The 16983-nt window shown below is 47.1% G+C and overlaps 2 protein-coding genes across 5 annotated transcripts; both read right to left on the bottom strand.

The window, feature by feature from the left end:
• Positions 1–24: 24 nt before the first annotated feature.
• LOC122621990 (shootin-1) lies at positions 25–16798 on the bottom strand. Of its 4 annotated transcripts, none has more exons than XM_043800060.1 (8): positions 16662–16798; positions 6029–6234; positions 5782–5968; positions 5397–5715; positions 5145–5257; positions 4892–5087; positions 4053–4398; positions 25–516 (listed from the first exon to the last, which is right to left on the bottom strand). In XM_043800060.1, exons 2-8 carry the CDS (start codon positions 6213–6215, stop codon positions 332–334), a joined length of 1533 nt encoding a protein of 510 aa, XP_043655995.1. In that variant the 5' UTR covers positions 6216–6234; positions 16662–16798; the 3' UTR covers positions 25–331. The 4 variants fall into 4 exon arrangements, 3 of the variants coding, with proteins under 3 accessions (XP_043655995.1, XP_043655996.1, XP_043655997.1); XM_043800061.1 differs by lacking the exon at positions 16662–16798 and adding an exon at positions 6307–7885; XR_006326259.1 differs by lacking the exon at positions 4053–4398 and adding an exon at positions 4582–4803 and having other exon boundaries at positions 382–516.
• On the bottom strand, positions 8245–16800 carry LOC122621989 (eukaryotic translation initiation factor 4G). The gene is made up of 6 exons (XM_043800059.1): positions 16662–16800; positions 13617–15412; positions 13316–13459; positions 12369–13262; positions 10976–12108; positions 8245–10870 (listed from the first exon to the last, which is right to left on the bottom strand). The coding sequence occupies exons 2-6, from the start codon at positions 15391–15393 to the stop codon at positions 8576–8578; spliced, it is 6243 nt and encodes a 2080-aa protein (XP_043655994.1). The 5' UTR covers positions 15394–15412; positions 16662–16800; the 3' UTR covers positions 8245–8575.
• Between the last annotated feature and the right edge of the window lie 183 nt (positions 16801–16983).

Below are 16983 nucleotides of genomic sequence, written 5' to 3'. Positions count from 1 at the left end.
TTTATTCAATATATTTTTGTTTGGGTCTTGGGTTAGTAAAACGCGAAACCTGCCAAAATGAACACATTAACCAGGCTGGTTAAAAGTTGGTTATAAATAAATATTGTCAAGTAGATAATGTAAAAGATATAAGATATGTATAAAGAAAATCCATCCTGAAGTTGGGGCTTAGGTTTAGTAAATTTTAAAATGGCTTCAGTTTCCTCCTCGAAAAGGCACACAATAATACGGTTTGAAAATGCACGGAATGTTCGTTGTTCAGGGACAGCAGGGTCCTGAGATTTGAGACCAAGGTGTAAGAGAGTGGGAGAGAAAGGTGTCAGGAGCAGGATTAAACATCAACTCCACGGGATGAGTGCAGGTCCACGCATATCTTGGAGTTGCGATTCTGCTTCTGACTTATCTCTAGTACTTGGAACATCTCCTTGAGGGCCTCGCTGGTGCCCGTCTTGCGGCGATTGCGCCTTCGCAGGGTCACGCCTCCCGACTTAAACTCACGCATCAGAGCGTCAAGACCTGAAACAAAAAAGGTGAAAGGCAATGAGACCCAGGCTTTGTGGCCAAATTACAATAAGTCGCTACTAAAGCCGAACGAGCATGCGGTTAGATGTTAGCATAGGATTCAAGCATATCAGTGGCCCGAGGAGCAGTCAATACTCACCTACGTAATCGAGTAAGCTCGGGTCTTTAAAGGACTTTGGCTAGGTGGCAATTGGACATAAATCACGGACAGAGTCAAACGGGTTGATGCCGAGCACCATGTCGGGCACTCAGCAACTGTCACCGCCGACAAATGAAGTTGGACTCTGGTACAAGTCAATGGAAATATACGGTCTCCCATTCCTGCTCAAGATGTGTGTGTTTTCAGTGGGGGTTTTCAGCACGAGAGGACTGGCAGGACCAGGAAAAGTGGCGCAATAAAACACGGAAATATAAAACGCACAAATAATAATAATAAGCCATGCCTGGCCGCCCAGCAACGACAGTGCGGCTTGCGGTTCTGGAACGGTGCTACGGCCATGGCCCTTCCTCGTAAAAATAATAAATTGCGTCCTCTCCGTCCTCCATCGTCATCATCGTCGTCGAATTTGATACGGTCGGTCCTAGCTTGACAGTTTTGGGCGGGGTAGTGGAAATGGGCCAGGAACCAACATAAACCAAGGCAAGCGTAGTGTAGGAAAAATGCGAGAGCTGCGTTTAAAGCCAAAATTCAGGCGGGTTACCTTGGTGCCGGGCCAAGGAAGCCAGTCAAAAGGCTTTTGCTCCAGTTCTCCGGAAACTCGGCATGGCTCGGCAGAAACTTAAATCAAATTTAAGTTTTCAATGTATCGCCTGAAACCGGAAATGGCACTCAGACGCGCAGAGAGCTTTAGTGTCGAGCAGGATATTGACAAATGTGTGCGCCCCCGCACTACGAAACCAAAGACAATTCGTTTAAACCGTACTCTAGCGCACACACATAAGCCCGTAGATTCGGCAAAAAGGCAGGTCATGGAGGTCGGTCGGTCGCCCGTAGAAAGTGAAGCTGGTAGCAGGTATCTGGTATCTGGTGGCCATGGCAGCCACACCAGCAATGGCAGGCAGCAACTTGTTGTTATGTATACACACAGCGCACAGCCAGGCTTGGACAATATCAGCATTTCCATTCGCTTCGCTTCGCCTCGCCTCGCTTCGCTCCATCTCGTTCCGGTGTGGAACGCTTCATTTGTTTTTGCCTTCCCGCCGAGCAGGACGACGAGCTTGACTTGACGAGTGCGGCCAGGACACGAGCAGCGGCTGATGCCTAGCCGTAAAGCTGATGTACGGCTGGCTACCAGCTCAAACGCTTCACGTGCCTCAAGAGACGCGCGCGCGTTCACCGCTCCACTCCGCTCGCAAGGCGCTACGCAGTTGCATACAGCCAAGTTTTCTATTTGTGTGGATATATATCGGAATATTTCTATATATACGTATATATATGCGTATAAAGCGTCACATTCGTGGCTGCGTTTTTCTGGCTTCCAACAATAAGCGCGTTGATTGATTTCGATTTGAATGTGCGCTCGTTACGCATACGACTCGTGGTGCGCGCCAAAAAGCAGGCAACAGAAATGAAACCAGCGCCAAAACAAAACGGAAACGGAAGTGCTTAGTGACAGTGTACAGTGTCAGTGAAAGTGCGGGAGTGAGTAAGTGTGTGTGTGTGCCTAGCATGGCCCTGACATTGCTGTCTTGATCTGAAGTTTTTACCCCAAGTAAGTGGACGAACCAGGGATTACATGCATAAGCTATATCACCGCACTGTAATAACCTGTAGCTGCACATTCAGGACCAGCTACTGGATCAATATTTAATATATAGCACGTAGATACATATTTGCCAATGGTGTATGTAATGTAATCATGCATATCCTGCCTTGCTGCACACACGCACAAAAGGTTCAGCAACAACGTACATGGGTGTATTTACAATTTGATGCGGGTGTATGAGTTGATTTCATTTTCATTGAGCTTATCAGCAAGCCTGTCCTGCATGCGTATGATATCTCTATTTACAACATGACGATTTAAAGCGTGTTGTGTGTGTACATCTATATTTAATGTTTCCGCCATCCAAATAGATTCGTTCGCACAATTGTTTCATCGGTAAAAAAAATACGTACATTAAACGCAAAGATGGCCCACAAGTGCCATGTCAATGTAAACACCTTGCCCTCTATAAAGTACACACGTGTACATGTATTTATACTAGTACTATTTACTCAGCTTCACATTGTCCGTCATATGTATTATAAAGCGAGGACAAATAGACAAGCAATCAGTAAATGCAGCCTTACAGCATGGTAAAATTCAAAGCCTAATTAAGTTTCCACCAGCTTTTCACTGCGAGTGAACGCTTGACAAAATCGAGTATCCGAAAGCCAATTGAATTTCTGTACAATGATGTTATTATGGCAAGAGTGACAAATAATTAAAGCTTTTGTCAAACTTTTATAGCCCACATAAATATCGAAAGTTCAAGCCAAGCGTTAGAGAGCCTTTAGATTTATATTACTATTTATCATTGTATAGAAGGTAATGATACATCTGATCTAAAACTGGGCACCGTGCCTCTTGTGCTAATAATTCCAAATGATACCATGCCTAGGGCATCACTTACCGCTGCCTACCGCATCCCTGACCCCCTCAAAAAGCTGCCTGCAAACTTAATTAAGAAGTTGCTGCTGCTGCAGCAGTCGAGAGTGAATGGCACAAGTGGAGGGGGCGGCGGAGAGCCAGCCAGTGAAAGCCTGCATTGAGCCGTAAAAGAAGCCGACGTGTAGGTAAAATCAATTACAATCGCAGACGGGTTTGTGTGTTGCGTGAACGGAGGTTGGAGCAGAGGAGCAGGGGGGCAGGGGGCAGGAGGGAGGCTCAAACGGATGGATGAGTGGCGTGGGCGTAACTGACAATTGACAGCAACAAGTTGGGCGCTTCAAGCAGAGCGCCAGGACACGGCGACAATGGCAGGCACTTGTCAACGTACGGCTGGTTAGGATTAGCCGCAGACACATGGCTGGTAACATGAGTGTGGGGTGGGGAAATGGAAAATCTCCTGCTGACAGCTTTTTTCAGGCCAATTTCCCGAATTCACGCAGACAATGCAGGCAAACTAATCTGCTCACATCGATTCAGGCCAATGAAGGGCCTCGAACATCAAATAAAGTCTATTCAACTTGTGCATAGTTTTCCATACTCATGGGTCCAATGAGTTCATCTGGCACTCGAGCTCCTTGAAAGGCAAATATTTCAAACAATGGTAGAAAGTTTCTGGCCAGCAGCTCTAAAACTTTATTGAATTGCAAGCCCCTATGAAAGGTCCCTTAAGTAAAAATCGAATGAAGGCTGACCACCAATGACATTGTCGTAAAAGTGTGGCCCCAAAAGGGCGCAAAGAAAACGTCTTTGGGGGTCATCGGTGTGACATTGACACTTTCTCCCACCCACTGAAACACACACAAACTCTATGGTGCTGGTCTTTGAAAACTAGACAAGTGGAAAGCAGTTTGATTCTGGATCGGTTGGATTACATACCTGTTGCAGCCTCGGCCTGTACCTGATGCTTCACATTTTCGATGATCTTGTCGCCGCTGTTCTTGCGCAAGCTATGTCCGGCAATATGGTCACTCAGGCTGCCACCGCCAGCCGCCACCAAGCCCCCGAGAGGAAAAAGCTTTCCTGCCATTGGAGGAGGGGGTGGCGGTGGCGGAGCGGCCAGCGACTTTTGCTCAGACTGCTGATAGTGCGCCAGTTGCTCCTCGGCACGATCAGCACGCGTGACTGCCTCGCGCAGCTGCTCCTCGAGTATCTCCAACTTAAGTTGTAATTTTTTTAGTTCATCGTTAGTAGTTTTGGCTATAGCCGCATCCATTAGATTTTGCTACAAATGCAAGAAACAAGAACAAGGGTAGAACGGGGCGGGCGAGCAGGAGCAGGAAGAGATTGGGTAGTGTAGTGTAAGAAGATTAGTAGATCATAGATCATAGGCAACTAGTTAGTGCATCGAAAGCCAGGGGATCGTGGTGAGTGGGTGAAAGCGGCGCACGGCAAGCGAGTGGCTTACGTGTCTCGGCTGGTATTTTGATAGAGGAAAGAAGAAAGGTTGACCCGGCACCAAGAATAGGGAACAACAACACGCCCAGCTGGCCGCATTCCATGCATTTTTCAGATCGTATTATACATGTGCAGTGGGGGAATCACCTCCACCAGCTGATCTTGTTGTGATTCAGTTGCTCTTGAAGATGTTCGAGAACGGCTTGAAAATATCAAACACGCTGCGTGTTTGCTAAGGGATTGACAGATGGACAGAAGAGATAGTTTGATGGCCATAGATCAAGTGCAAAATCAAAGAGTAACCAGAACTTGGGACTAACCATTTCCACAATTCGCTCGTTGTGCTCTCTGGCCTGCTGCTGCACCTGGTCCTGGATCTGCTCGAACTCCACCTGCTCGTTTAGCACGCTGGACGACGTGCTGGTCCTGGATCCTGGCTGGCCATCGGTCAGATCTCGAGTCTTCGCAGTGAGCTCATCATTGCGCTGCTTCAACTTGATGAGGGCAGCTTCCATTCTGTAACGATATTTGGTTTACTTCTCAGTCTTGTTTAGAATATAATAATAAGCTCACTTTTGGCTAGTTTCCACGCTCTCCTTCATGTTTTCGGTCAGCAACTTGGCCACTTTGGTCAAGTTACTGTTTTCCGTTCGCAGTGCTTCGTTTTCCTCCTCCATTGCGTGTTGCTATGACAAGAATGAGAAACGAATGCTAATTATAACCGATAGTCATAGATGATTAAACTGAGAAATCTGTTCCTCGCATACACAGTATATACACGTAATATAAATAAGTTATAGAAGCGGGTTTAACCATCCATCCTACCTGCTCCAACAGCTCGGCCATCTTTTCGTTGGCCTCGTACAACTGCAGCTCCACAGAATTGGTGGTATTTTTGAGAGTCAAAAACTCATCGGCCAGTCGCTCCACCAGGCCGCTGGTAATGGGCACCCCTTCCGAGTTGACATCAACCAGACTGTCCAGCTCCTGAGCTCCGATACTGTCAGCACTGTCTGCGCTGCCCGACTGCAGGATCTTAAAGAGCTTTCGCTTAAGTTCCACGGAACCGAGCACCGGACGTGGAGCTATTGGAGGTGCCTGATCCTGCTGCTTCTCGCGAATATGCTCCAGCTCGCTGGTGAGACTACAAACAGAGATAAATAATTCAATGAAAAAATGTATACCTTTGTTTGTGCATTTACAAACGTACTTGTGAATTTGATCGACCTTCATTTTGTGCAGCTTGTCTAAAGCGTTTCGTTCGTTGAGAGCCTTGTTGAACTTGGAGCTCAGCTCCTTGATTTGGGTCTCGAAGTTGGTCTGCTGCTGCTGCAGTGATTCCAGTGCAGCGCACATCTTCTCATGCTGAGCCTGCTGCTCCTCCTGAGTGGTTTTATCTGTAGGAGGTTTAAGATGCAGTTTTCTTTATCGGTAAGAATATTTTAAAGTAAACTTACGGGTCTCGATCTCCAGCTTAAGTGCCTTGTTCTCCTCCCGAAGGGCAATGTTGTCCTCCAGCAAAGTAAACATATCGTGCTCTGGGTCCTGCTCGTTGTAGTCCGGCTCCCTCACGCGACTTCGACTGCGTGTCTTGGCCTCCTGGGTGCGGAACTTGGCCACCGGAATGCGCCCACGTCGCTCCATTGTTCTGAAGATTTATGCCCTGATAGGAGAGTAAAATATAGTTATAATTAATAATTGTATAGTGGAGTATAGGTACAACAACTTTGCTTACGTTTTGCCTGCGCACAAGCCTTAAAGCCAAATCCATAACCTCTTATGCTAAGCAATGCAAATGGAACTTAATGCTGCCATCACCAAAAGATGAATGTTTTAGGTGTGTGGGATGCGATTTGATGAGGGTGATGGGTAAATGGGAATTGCTATGGATGGAAGTGTGTGTGTTGCATGCCTCGAATGTGACCAAGTGTTCCTGGGGAGGGGGCCCACATTGAAACGCCTTGGAGTTTTACTTTTCGATTTTATTATTTGCTGTTTACAATTTCTTCTTGATTTCTGTTTAATCTTGCCTTAAACGCCCATTTCTCCTGTCTCCCTATTTTGCCCTGGGTGCCGCATGTGTGTGCTTCTGCCGGGTTTTTTGTATTCTACTCGCTCGGATTCTGTTGTTGCTTTCCTCAATCTTCAGCTTGAACTGCTAAAAATGCAGGACACCAGTTTGCCTTGGTTAAATTAATACCAGAAGTTGGCCGAAAGCATTTGGAATGCCTGCCGAAAGTTGCTACGAAACTAGTTAAAGTGCCACGCCCACTGCTCGATTTAAGCTTATAAATGGTTTAGCTTGGCTTTAGAAATATTTGCTTGTTAGTGCAGAAGCGATTCTTTTACGTCCTTTTGCTCGTTTTTTTTTCCTTTTGTTTTGCAATTTTTGTCAATTCTTAACTATTTTAATTTAACTGTGTTTCTGCATTGGTTTTCATGTTTTGTGTTTTTTGTTTCTTTTGCTAATTACTTATGCGTACAATTTCCTTTGCTTTTGCCGTAAATCAATTTCATATTTTGTCACTTGTAGTGTAAAAATAAAAAAACCTAAAGTTTATACACAAATTCTCGAGTCTAGTACAACTCATTTTTCTTTTTGCTACATTTGTTAGTTGCCACGCTTTAAATATTTTATATATAAATTTATGAGATTGAGTTTTTGTTTTTGTTTTTCAATTTAGTTGTATGTTTTTTCGTTCAATTTTATAAAAATAACTAATTAAAGGCGGCTTAGAGCTCTTTGTTTTTGCTTTTTCTCTCGTTACCTTGTTGTGTATGCTTCTACGCTTGATTAATCTTTTTTTGTTTAATTTGGTTTAAATAGCTATATATTGGGTTTTATATATTTTTTTGAAATTAATATTACTGTATTTTTTTTCTTTTTACAGCTAATTTTAAGATTTATCTTTGGATAATCATGCTTTGTGTGCTAAATACTTTACATGTCTTTACGAATTTTATAATTTACATTTTTTTTTAGTATACGTACGTATAATTTTGTATAAATTAATATTGTTTTAATTCATTTATATATATTTGATTTAATATACGTGAAATTTCTGAGTCGAACAAGAAGCCTCAGATTTGAGATTGGAAATACAGATCTGTTGGGAAGAGGGGGGTAATTTTCATATAGGTTTTGAGCCATTTGTATTGAAAATAGATAAATTAATGTTGGTAGTTGTTTATAATAAATCAAACAAAACGAAGTTCATAAAGCTTTGTACTGAAAGGTAAAATAAACAAAATTCTGTTTAAAGTCTAGAAAAGTATGCTAAGCTACGCACCTAGTTCTATAAATGATGTCCGCTTTAATTTTAATGTTTAACGAAATACTGTGGGTTTACAAAAATGAATAGTCCATATGTAAATGTACATAAATATATTTCTTTACCCAATTCACATTGGGTAAGGCATTGTCAGAATTTGATTTCTTGAAAATATTTTTCGACATCGTAGATTCAGTTTTACATAGTTTTGCAATTTTTTTTTTGGTTTTTTTTTTTATTCTTTTGATACGAGTAATGTGTAAATATGTTTATCTTTGAGTTGAATTATGACCAAGTCATAAAAAGGGAATAATCTTAGCTTTTTTAAGGAACGTGTTGTGATACAAATGAAATGGATAAGTTTTAGGTTCGCAAAGAAATCTGTGTATAAAAACAAAGAATTTTCGTCTCGACAGATCTATTCATCGTGCAACATATAAGTGTGTGCCATCTTCATTTCGACAGATATATTCCTCGTATTTAACAAATAAATGTGTTAGAGAGACACCTGACATATGCCGGCCTGTGTGTTGCAAGATTGACATGTGAAATTTTCAAATGATCGTTTGAGTTTTGTTAATGACTTCGACACCTACGACCGCGCCTAGTCTAAGGATTGGTTTCAAACGATGTTGCCTTATGGAACAGTTTGTGGTTGAGTGTTTGCTTCGTTGTGGTTATGGGTTTCATTGCAATCGGATGGTTGCTGGTTGGTGTTCTCATGGATCTCATCTACATCTCCTCGATGAAACCGCGCAGCTTGTCAATGAATGGGCGACGGTAGGCTCTCGAATGTGCCATCTCTAGCTTATACCACTTGTCGAACGACTCCTTGGGGATCACCTCGCTCTCGTACAGCACGCTGAACGTGCTGCAGATAGTTTCGCCGGCGGCCATCTCGTCCTCGAACTCGGTCATAAAGTGCTGCTGCAGAGAGTCCACAGCCTCGTCAATGCAAGCGATCTCCAGCGCCTCCTGGGCGTCGATACACAGTCGCAGTAGTGGAGTGCAACAGCTCCGGAAGCTCTCGGTGTTCAGCTGCAGCGGTCTAGAGTTGCCGCCGCTCTTGTTGTTGTTGTGGGTATTTGTCATCACAGTCAGGGCGAAATCACAGCACAGGAATCTAGTGAGCTGCCTCACAAAGTTGTCATTGATGGCTACATTGGTGTTTATGTAGTCGATGGCCATGTCGCAGGACATTGCTAGCAGGTGTCTAATCCGCTCTACGTGCTCCACCGGCGAACGTGGAGTTGCGGGCGCCTTAGCTTTGCCATGTCCTTGACTCTGTCCGGGTCCGTTGTCAAGAAAGTAAAAACTATGCGACTGCACAAACTCCCGGTACTTGCGCACGTCGCTCCAGAAAAGCTGACCTCGATCAAGCTTGTAGTCGTTGTGCCACAACTTGCGGGCATAGGCAGCTCCGAATTCATGAACAAAGTAGCTGACGAAGGCGTACACAAACCGCTCGGCAAAGAAGAAGTCATCCAGCCAGCGTCGCTGCCAAATATCTTTTAGGTCCAATTGGCCCGAGTGTATGATGGGTCCCAGGAACTCGAATACATATCCCCAGCCGTTTGGTACATCCACCAGTAGATCGGGAAAATCGTCGCCGAACCGAGAGTACGCCTGTTCGAAAATATCCTTCTCCACGGCTTCCTTGTCCATCAGGTAAGCAAAGACATTGCCGCAGGCCTGCCGCTGTTGACGCTTCACCGTAGACTTGTGCAGGTAGTCAGTCAGTAAATAGAGCAAAGTCTTCGATTGTTGCGAGCCGCTATGCGAACGCCATATGCTCAGCACTTCCGGTTGCCAGTCGCGTGTGTTGAGAGCCTCCTCGACAAGCTTTATAATGAGCTCCTGGCATTGCTTACCATCGAATGCGTCATCTACTTCCGCATTGCTTCTGTTACCGCCTGCAGGGGCAATGGCAGTGCCCATGGCCGTCGGAGGCTGCTGATACGGCAAGAATCTGTAGTTTTGCCCCGGTCGTTTCAACAAGGACGTAGGCGGAGGCGCAGTTGATGCATTCACTTGCGTCGAACTGACCGGACGGTTACCGGCATTGCGCCACTGGTAGTGCGAAGAGTTGCCTAGCTTAGCAATCGAATCGTCGGTGGCACTGCTGTTGCTAAATCGCAACTTGCTGGGATCTATGCTCAGGGTCTGATTCTCGTGATGCTGTTTGTTCGGCATCTTCTGCATGAAATAGTTTCCGCCATCGTGACCGTGCTGGCTATGATGCTTTTGCTGCTGGTGATGGGTCGACTGCTGGTGCTGATTCATTCCACCTCCACGCCCACTACTAGTGCTGTGGTGGGACTGATCCTTAGAGTCGTCGTGCTGCTTGTGCCGCTGACCGCGTCCGGCCTGCTGTCCTGACTGATGCGTTGCCGGCTGATCCCAGTTGCGTAGCCTCAGGTCGAGCACATCTTGCATCATAAACCGCACCCGACTGCTGATCTTGATGTGGACCTGTTGGCGATGCGACGTTCCTCGAGAACGGTTTATAATGTCCTGGATGCGGCGAAATATTTTCTCAATGCGATCCCTCAGCTGGTATTGCTCCGGCAGACTAGCTTCCAACAGATGGCCAACAGTAGTCAGTAGCTTGCACATATACTCCAGTTTCTCCTCACACCCGTGTTCGAGTAGCGACTCCACGCAATTGAGAACTCGATCGTTGGTCAGCGACTGCAGCTTAAAGAGCTCGCCTATGAATCGAACAGTGCCCCAAGCTCGTCGTCTGAACTGGTATTCTAGATCCTCCATTTCGGCGCGCAGCTCCGCTTTTCTTGCTGGGTCTGAGCACTGGCTGATGCGCTCCATTGTTGGCTGCAGCTTTTTGGACTTTGCGTTGGCATCATTTACATTTGATTCAAACTCATGCTGAATGCGTGTGATCAACGAGCTGGTGAAAAGGGACTTGTTTTCGGCCTTGATTTCGTGGAAAAGTACCTTGCAGAAGCGGGCATATGTGGGTGCAAAGTTCGGTTCACTAATTGTCTTCTCAAAGATCAGCAGCATGACCTGAAATAAATTTATCGACACAAGTTGTCAATTAGTTTTCAATAATAATAATATCAAAATATTAAGTTTAATGCATATACGTATGTATGTACATATGAAACTTACGTTTGTCATTTTAGCCTCATTGTCCATCTTGATACTGGACATCTCCTTAAGCAGCACCTCAAAGTTATCCGGCGTAAGTTTGTTGAGAATACCGCGCACCTTTTTCAGCACTCCCTCGACGTCGTCGTCTTCATCCTGACCACCGGCCATTGAAACGCGACGCAGAGTACCCGGTTGCCATGCATTCTCGCACTCGGATAGCTTGATCTCCTCCTTAAGAGATAGCTGCACCCGAATGATGTCCGTGTGCCGCTGACTGGAGCTCGAGATTCCACCTCCTCCGCCACTTCCAATGTTGCCCATACCACTGGAGCCGCCCATTTGCTGATGTCCGTCGTGGTGCTTCTTGTTGGGTCCGTGACCACGACCACGCTTACCGGGCACATAGTCCAATGATTCGTTGAAGCTCATATGCTGGTACTGCTGGATGTGCTGGCCGTGACCGTGGTGCTGTTGCGGCTGCTGTTGGCGCGACACGAACAGCTGAGAGATGCAGTCGCCTTTCTGGCAGGGCACCAGAGGTGGCTTACGTGAGTCTCTTCGCTTGGAAAGCTCACGTAGGGTTTCAATGCTGTAGCGATAGTTCTTGGGGACCTGGGGAGCGGGACTCGGGCTGGTGCTCTCCGACTTCAGCCCTTTTGATTGACTACTTTTGGGGGAGCCCGGTCCCGAGTCGGATGTCTCATGTACCGGAGAGCTTTTCTTGCTTCCAGCTTCCTTCTCTCCAGAAATTGGTTCGCTAACCTTGGGAGCACAGTCCACATTATCTGCACTCCTGCTGCTTTGCGAAGAGTCGTCCTCCGCGGCCTTACTGATCGTCGAACTCGACCATGTGGAGCTGCATATGAAACCTGTGTCGTGGCGTGGCTCCTCATGAAAATCACCGAACTTGATTTCGACCTCGACATTCTCCTCCGTATTGGCCACTCCCACAGAGCTCACCGGAACTGGCTCATCTTCCTCGCAAACGGAGCTGCTACTGTTGAGGAATTGCAGCTGTTGCGTCTCCGAGGGCGCGACGGATGTGTTGGGGCTGTCCTTCTGCAGGAACTTAGCCACAATCTCTTCGTTGGCTAAATGCTTTTCCGACTTTCCTCCGGTAACATTCGACATGCTGTCGTCTTTGCTGTCAGCTGGGAAAACAAAACATTTTTATTTTAATTTAACTAATGCAAAGTGACGCCTTTTGTAAAACTCATAAAATCTATTCATGATCACGAAAAATAAAATTCTTAGGAAATGCAATTCCTAAAAAAAAAAAGCGCGCACAATTCATAGCTACGTTGAAAAAGCTTCTGCACAGATTCCATTCGGTATATAAACAGTTATCGATAATTTCTCGGAAAAGAACTAGAAGACCATTTTTTTTGTTTCTTAAGTAATTTTTACTCACATTCAGGATCGCTGTCCACCTCAGCGTCGATGCCATCCTCATTATTGTTGTTGTTGTTGCTCGTCAATTGCTCCTTGGGACTGAGCATGGGTTTTTTGTCTCTTAGAATAGAACTTACTTTAGGATTATTACTAGTTGCACTAAGCGTATCAGTCGTCGGTTGCGCCGTCGCCTTGTCATCGACAGCCGCCGTTCCTTGTTTGGTTGTGGGTGCTGTTGCCGTGGTTGTGGTCAGTGTGGTTATTGATGTTGTAGTCACTGTGGCAGCATTGTTGTTAATTGTGTTCATTTCAGGCGCGGCGTTGCCATTGCCATTGCCAGTGCCCTTGCCATTGTTGTTCTGGCCTTGAGTGCTTGTGGTGCTTGTTATCGAGGATTTCTGTTTTTTCTTCTCCAGCTCCTTGGCCCGTTTTTGGGCCTTTTTCTGCTTCTTGGAGCTGGTAGTGTTGGTTATGTTTGTGGTGCCGGCTAGCAGCGTAACGGCGGCCGAGATTCGTGATGCAGTCGGTGGTAATGCTGCAGTTGATGGTCTTCCTGGAATCTGCTTTCCCTGCTGCAGATTGTTAACAGGCTGCTGTTGAAGCTGCCTGGATGCGTGGGTCGGTGTCGATGCTGTTGACGAGGAGGCACCCGAGCTGGTCGTAGTCGAGGTGGCTGCTTGAACACTCGACTTCCTGTTGGGTGAACCCGTTGTTGTCTTCGCCGGCGCTGGAACAGCTGTGGTAGCTATCGACTTGGTTGGCTTCTGCTGGGCGACACGCGAAGCTGGTGGCGGTGTCGAGGGTCCAGCTGGTGTTTGCATCGACTGGCCTCTGGTCAGGATGGAGATGCCTGAGCAACTGCTGGCTGCTGCCTCAGCAACGTCATTTGCAATGGATGTGGGTGTAGCTGTACCTGCGAGCAATGAATTTAGTCGACGTTAAAGGATTAAACTTCACAATACATACTTTGTTTGTTGGCCGATTTGGGACGCTGTTTTTTGGCTTGCTCTTGGAAAAGAACTGGCTGCTGAGATGCGTCGGTTGCATCGGGCAGATTTAAATCCGATTGTACCAGCGGCAGGCTATCGTGGGTCTCCGTGACATTGTCCACTGCAAGAGGAATCATTAGAGTTTGACACTTGAAGCCCGGCTAACTTCAATTTTGAGGAATATTTCTAACTTTTTATTGAAAACGATACTGAGATGCTTCACTTCGTTTACAAATATGTTACTGAAATAAAATATGGCCATTTTTTTATGAACTCACCGTCACTATACTGCCAGAAGCTTAGATGGTCTTCTGTGTTGCCCGAATGTGCGAGAATGTCTTTCACAATAACGCTGATCTGATCTTTATCCGTTGTTTTGGGTGGTGGTGATTGTGTGACAGATTCCGGACCCACAGATTCTTCGCTGTACAGCGCCTCTGGCACCTTCTCCAAGGAAACAGACTGACTGATAGATGTCGCCGACTTCACAGTCTGCATCTGCTGATCGACCATTGCGCCAGACAACAGCGATGACGCCGAGCCAGAGTCCATAAGGATGGGCGCCTGGTACAGGCACATGGTACTATCCGAGTCCAGAGCTGTATCCAGAGCTGTGTGCTGTGTTAGTGTCGAGTTTGAGTCCTTTTTTATAAAAACCGATCTTTTCCATCCATCCATCACATTCTCCATGGTATCAGGATGGATGATGGGAATGGCGTATTTGCGCTTGCATACCTTATCGCTGTTGGCCCCCAGTTGCGGTGCTGCTGTTACTGGAGGAGTTGGAAGCGAGGTGGTTGAAAAGCCACTGGCCACCGCGGGAACTCCAGTCACACTTGGGACACTTGGTAAGGTGGTGGCGCTGTTGCTCTGCAAATGCGGAGCAAATGTGTGCAACCCGCCTGGCGCTTGAGGTGGCGGAGCCGGCATTCCAGCCGGAGCCAAAATGGGGGTCGTCATCCCGGCTGGCGTTCCCAATGCCAAACCGGGCATAAAGGGGTGCGGCAGATGAAAAGCAGCAGCTCCGTTCAGGGCACCGCTGCGCGAGTTCATCATGGGAGCCACAGTGGTCGGAGCGGGGCGTTGGGCATTTCCCGGGGCCATGGCATATGCGGTAAAGTAGTTGGCATGCTGGGCGGTGGGTGTTGACCTTTGCCCTCCGCGCATATTGCCACGATGTGTATTGGCACCACTAACCACATTGTTTCCAGCAGTGTTCTGAGTGGTCGGCCCAAGTTGGTAGTAAGTTATCGGCTGCGCTTGGCCAGCTCCCGTTGCACCGCCTGGACCTTGTTGTTGACCATTTGGCGGAAGCGGTTTCTGTTGTGAATGAGGTGGCGCAGTCGCATAGAATGGAGCTCCAGCCGCTCCGTTAGTGGGAAAGGTCACAGCCGGCTGCATGCTCATCAGAGGTCCGGTCGGATTAAAGGGTATATAGGCTGCGGAAATGTAGGGGGCACCCGCTCCACCCGCATTTCCGCCGGCAGGTGCGATCAGGCCAGCTGATTGTGGGAAGTGGGGTGGTAGAGTTGGGTTGCTCAGCGCACGGGATAGATTTGCGCCAGGCGCCACGCCATTTGCTCCACCATGATGACCACCACTGAGGGGATGTACCAACGAGTTGGAGCTGGCGGCGGCGCTCAGTTGGAGGGCAGCGCCGCCGCCATTGGCATTGTTGTTAACCGCCGCGGAATGGGCGGCGTAGGACGGCTGGGTATTGTAGAAGAGAACCGGCTGATGATGCGCCTGGGCCTGCGCTTGCACCTGCTGCTGTTGTTGCTGTTGGATGTGCTGCTGGAGATGGGCGGCGGCGGCAGCTTGTTGTTGGTGTTGCTGTTGCAGCAAGTGTTGCTGCTGGTGGTGGTGCAGACCGCTGTGGTTCGGGACGAACACTGTGTGGGACTGCTGCTGCTCCTGCTGCTGCTGTTGCTGCTGCTGGAGGTGATGGTGATGCGAGTGCGCCGTCTGGTGATGCTGGGCTTGATGGTTGTGGTTCTGCTGATGTGTCGACTGTGGCCTGGTTCCCTTCCCACCCCCTCCCTGTTGTGGGAACATAGGAGGACCTTCGAAGGATCTGCACACGCACACAATCGCACGGTCACACGCACAGGCACAGGCATAGGCACAGGCACACACGGAGAGTTAAGAAAACCGCGGCCGGAGCAAAACAGATGTACAAATCGTAATGTTAGTAAGATGGAAATGAAAGTGAAAATGGAGATGGTGATGGCGATGTGGGGAAATGCTTGGCGTATTAGGGTTCCAGTCAAAGCCGTGAATACATGCGAATGAGAGTTACATCAAATGTGTGAAAAAGCAACCAAAAATCAGCATGCAAATCAGCAAATCATGTGTTTAGATCTTATGACTAAGGGCTATTTAACGAATGCACTCCCTCTTTTACCCTTTCTTTTCTCGCAGTTTTTTTCAATCAATTGAGCTCGTTAATTGGAATGTGGTGTATGATGTCACTCGCGGGACGTGTATACATCCAAAATGCTTTCGAAGATGGCTCGACACCTTATCGTCGGTTTTATCAATGGACTAGTCACTTGCGCAGCCCAAATACACGTAGATAGGTGACACACAGTAACAAGTGGCGCTATTAGTCAGTACTGGCCTTAAAGCGGAACAACACAAAGGCAGCCACAAAGAAGCAGCTGCCAGTGGGCGTGGGAGGTGAGCTATGGTCTGCTGTCGTCTGTATGGCTACAACCAGTTTGGCATTCCGTCAGCACTTCCAGCGGCACAGTGGAGACCGCCAGAACTAGATCACTTAAAACTGTTTACGATATGATTTTTTCTTTAGTTTTGATACGACCAAACGGAATTTCATTGTTGTTTTGTTAAGCAAGCGTACAATGCTGATTGATAAGAATATGACGACGAACATTGGACAGTATTCACTGTGCTGTGCTCTCTGCAGCTCTCTGCTGGCCTAGAAAACCCAACTCCGATGCAGTTTGCGGCCAAGCACCTCCATGCCAGAAGAAACCTGTTTTCCAGAAGAAGTTGGCGATGCAGCTCGAGTTCGTGCCTGCCTCTTTTCACTCGATGCCTCGATGGCACGGAAAACGAAAACCTGGCTGGCAGATAGGCTCACTTGTTTCATGATTGTTTGTAAACAAAACCAGTTGGACCGACGAGTGGGTGCTGCTCTAATTGGGACCGCGATCGCTTATTGGGAGTGCATTCGTACTGGAGATAGTGTGCAGTGGTAGGGTGAGCATTAAACTAATAAACCAACAAGTAATGCAAATTGTTTAAACAAGCAAACAAAAACTCGGATGGGAGTGAGTTGTAAGTCAGATTTCAAAACTTACCGCTTCCTGTGCTGCTGTTTTCCTTGGGGATTCCCCGCTCGTTTGGTAGATGTGATGATGCTAAGTGTATTCGATAAATCCTATTGCTTAGTTCGCCGCCTCAGGGCCAATGATAACGTTGAGATCCTAGGGTGGACCTGCCTTTAAGCCTATCCGGCTTCACTTGACACCTGGTCAAGCTCTACGCCTCCTCCTGCTGCTGCTTATTTGCTCCTTCGCTGACTATACGATTTCTTCCTACTTCCCGTGGACACTCGTCGTCGTGGTGATTGGCTCTATCCGGAATACTCCAATAGCTCAGATATTCCATGTATAAAAATAC

The sequence above is a fragment of the Drosophila teissieri genome, chromosome 3R, assembly GCF_016746235.2.
Source record: "Drosophila teissieri strain GT53w chromosome 3R, Prin_Dtei_1.1, whole genome shotgun sequence".
In the NCBI taxonomy this organism is placed as follows: domain Eukaryota; kingdom Metazoa; phylum Arthropoda; class Insecta; order Diptera; family Drosophilidae; genus Drosophila; species Drosophila teissieri.
This window is presented reverse-complemented; position numbering and strand designations above follow the sequence as displayed.

What these genes read in the sequence shown, in the direction of transcription:
- LOC122621990 (XM_043800060.1), bottom strand. Translation starts at nt 6,215, where the DNA reads ATGGAGCGACGTGGGCGCATTCCGGTGGCCAAGTTCCGCACCCAGGAG. An exon ending in TGGCCGAGCTGTTGGAGCAG is followed by an intron (nt 5,258 to 5,396) that starts GTAGGATGGATG and finishes TTCTTGTCATAG; the next exon opens with CAACACGCAATGGAGGAGGA. An exon ending in ACAGGCCGAGGCTGCAACAG is followed by an intron (nt 517 to 4,052) that starts GTATGTAATCCA and finishes TTTTTGTTTCAG; the next exon opens with GTCTTGACGCTCTGATGCGT.
- LOC122621989 (XM_043800059.1), bottom strand. Translation starts at nt 15,393, where the DNA reads ATGTTCCCACAACAGGGAGGGGGTGGGAAGGGAACCAGGCCACAGTCG. An exon ending in CTTCTGGCAGTATAGTGACG is followed by an intron (nt 13,460 to 13,616) that starts GTGAGTTCATAA and finishes TTCCTCTTGCAG; the next exon opens with TGGACAATGTCACGGAGACC. An exon ending in ATGAGGCTAAAATGACAAAC is followed by an intron (nt 10,871 to 10,975) that starts GTAAGTTTCATA and finishes AATTTATTTCAG; the next exon opens with GTCATGCTGCTGATCTTTGA.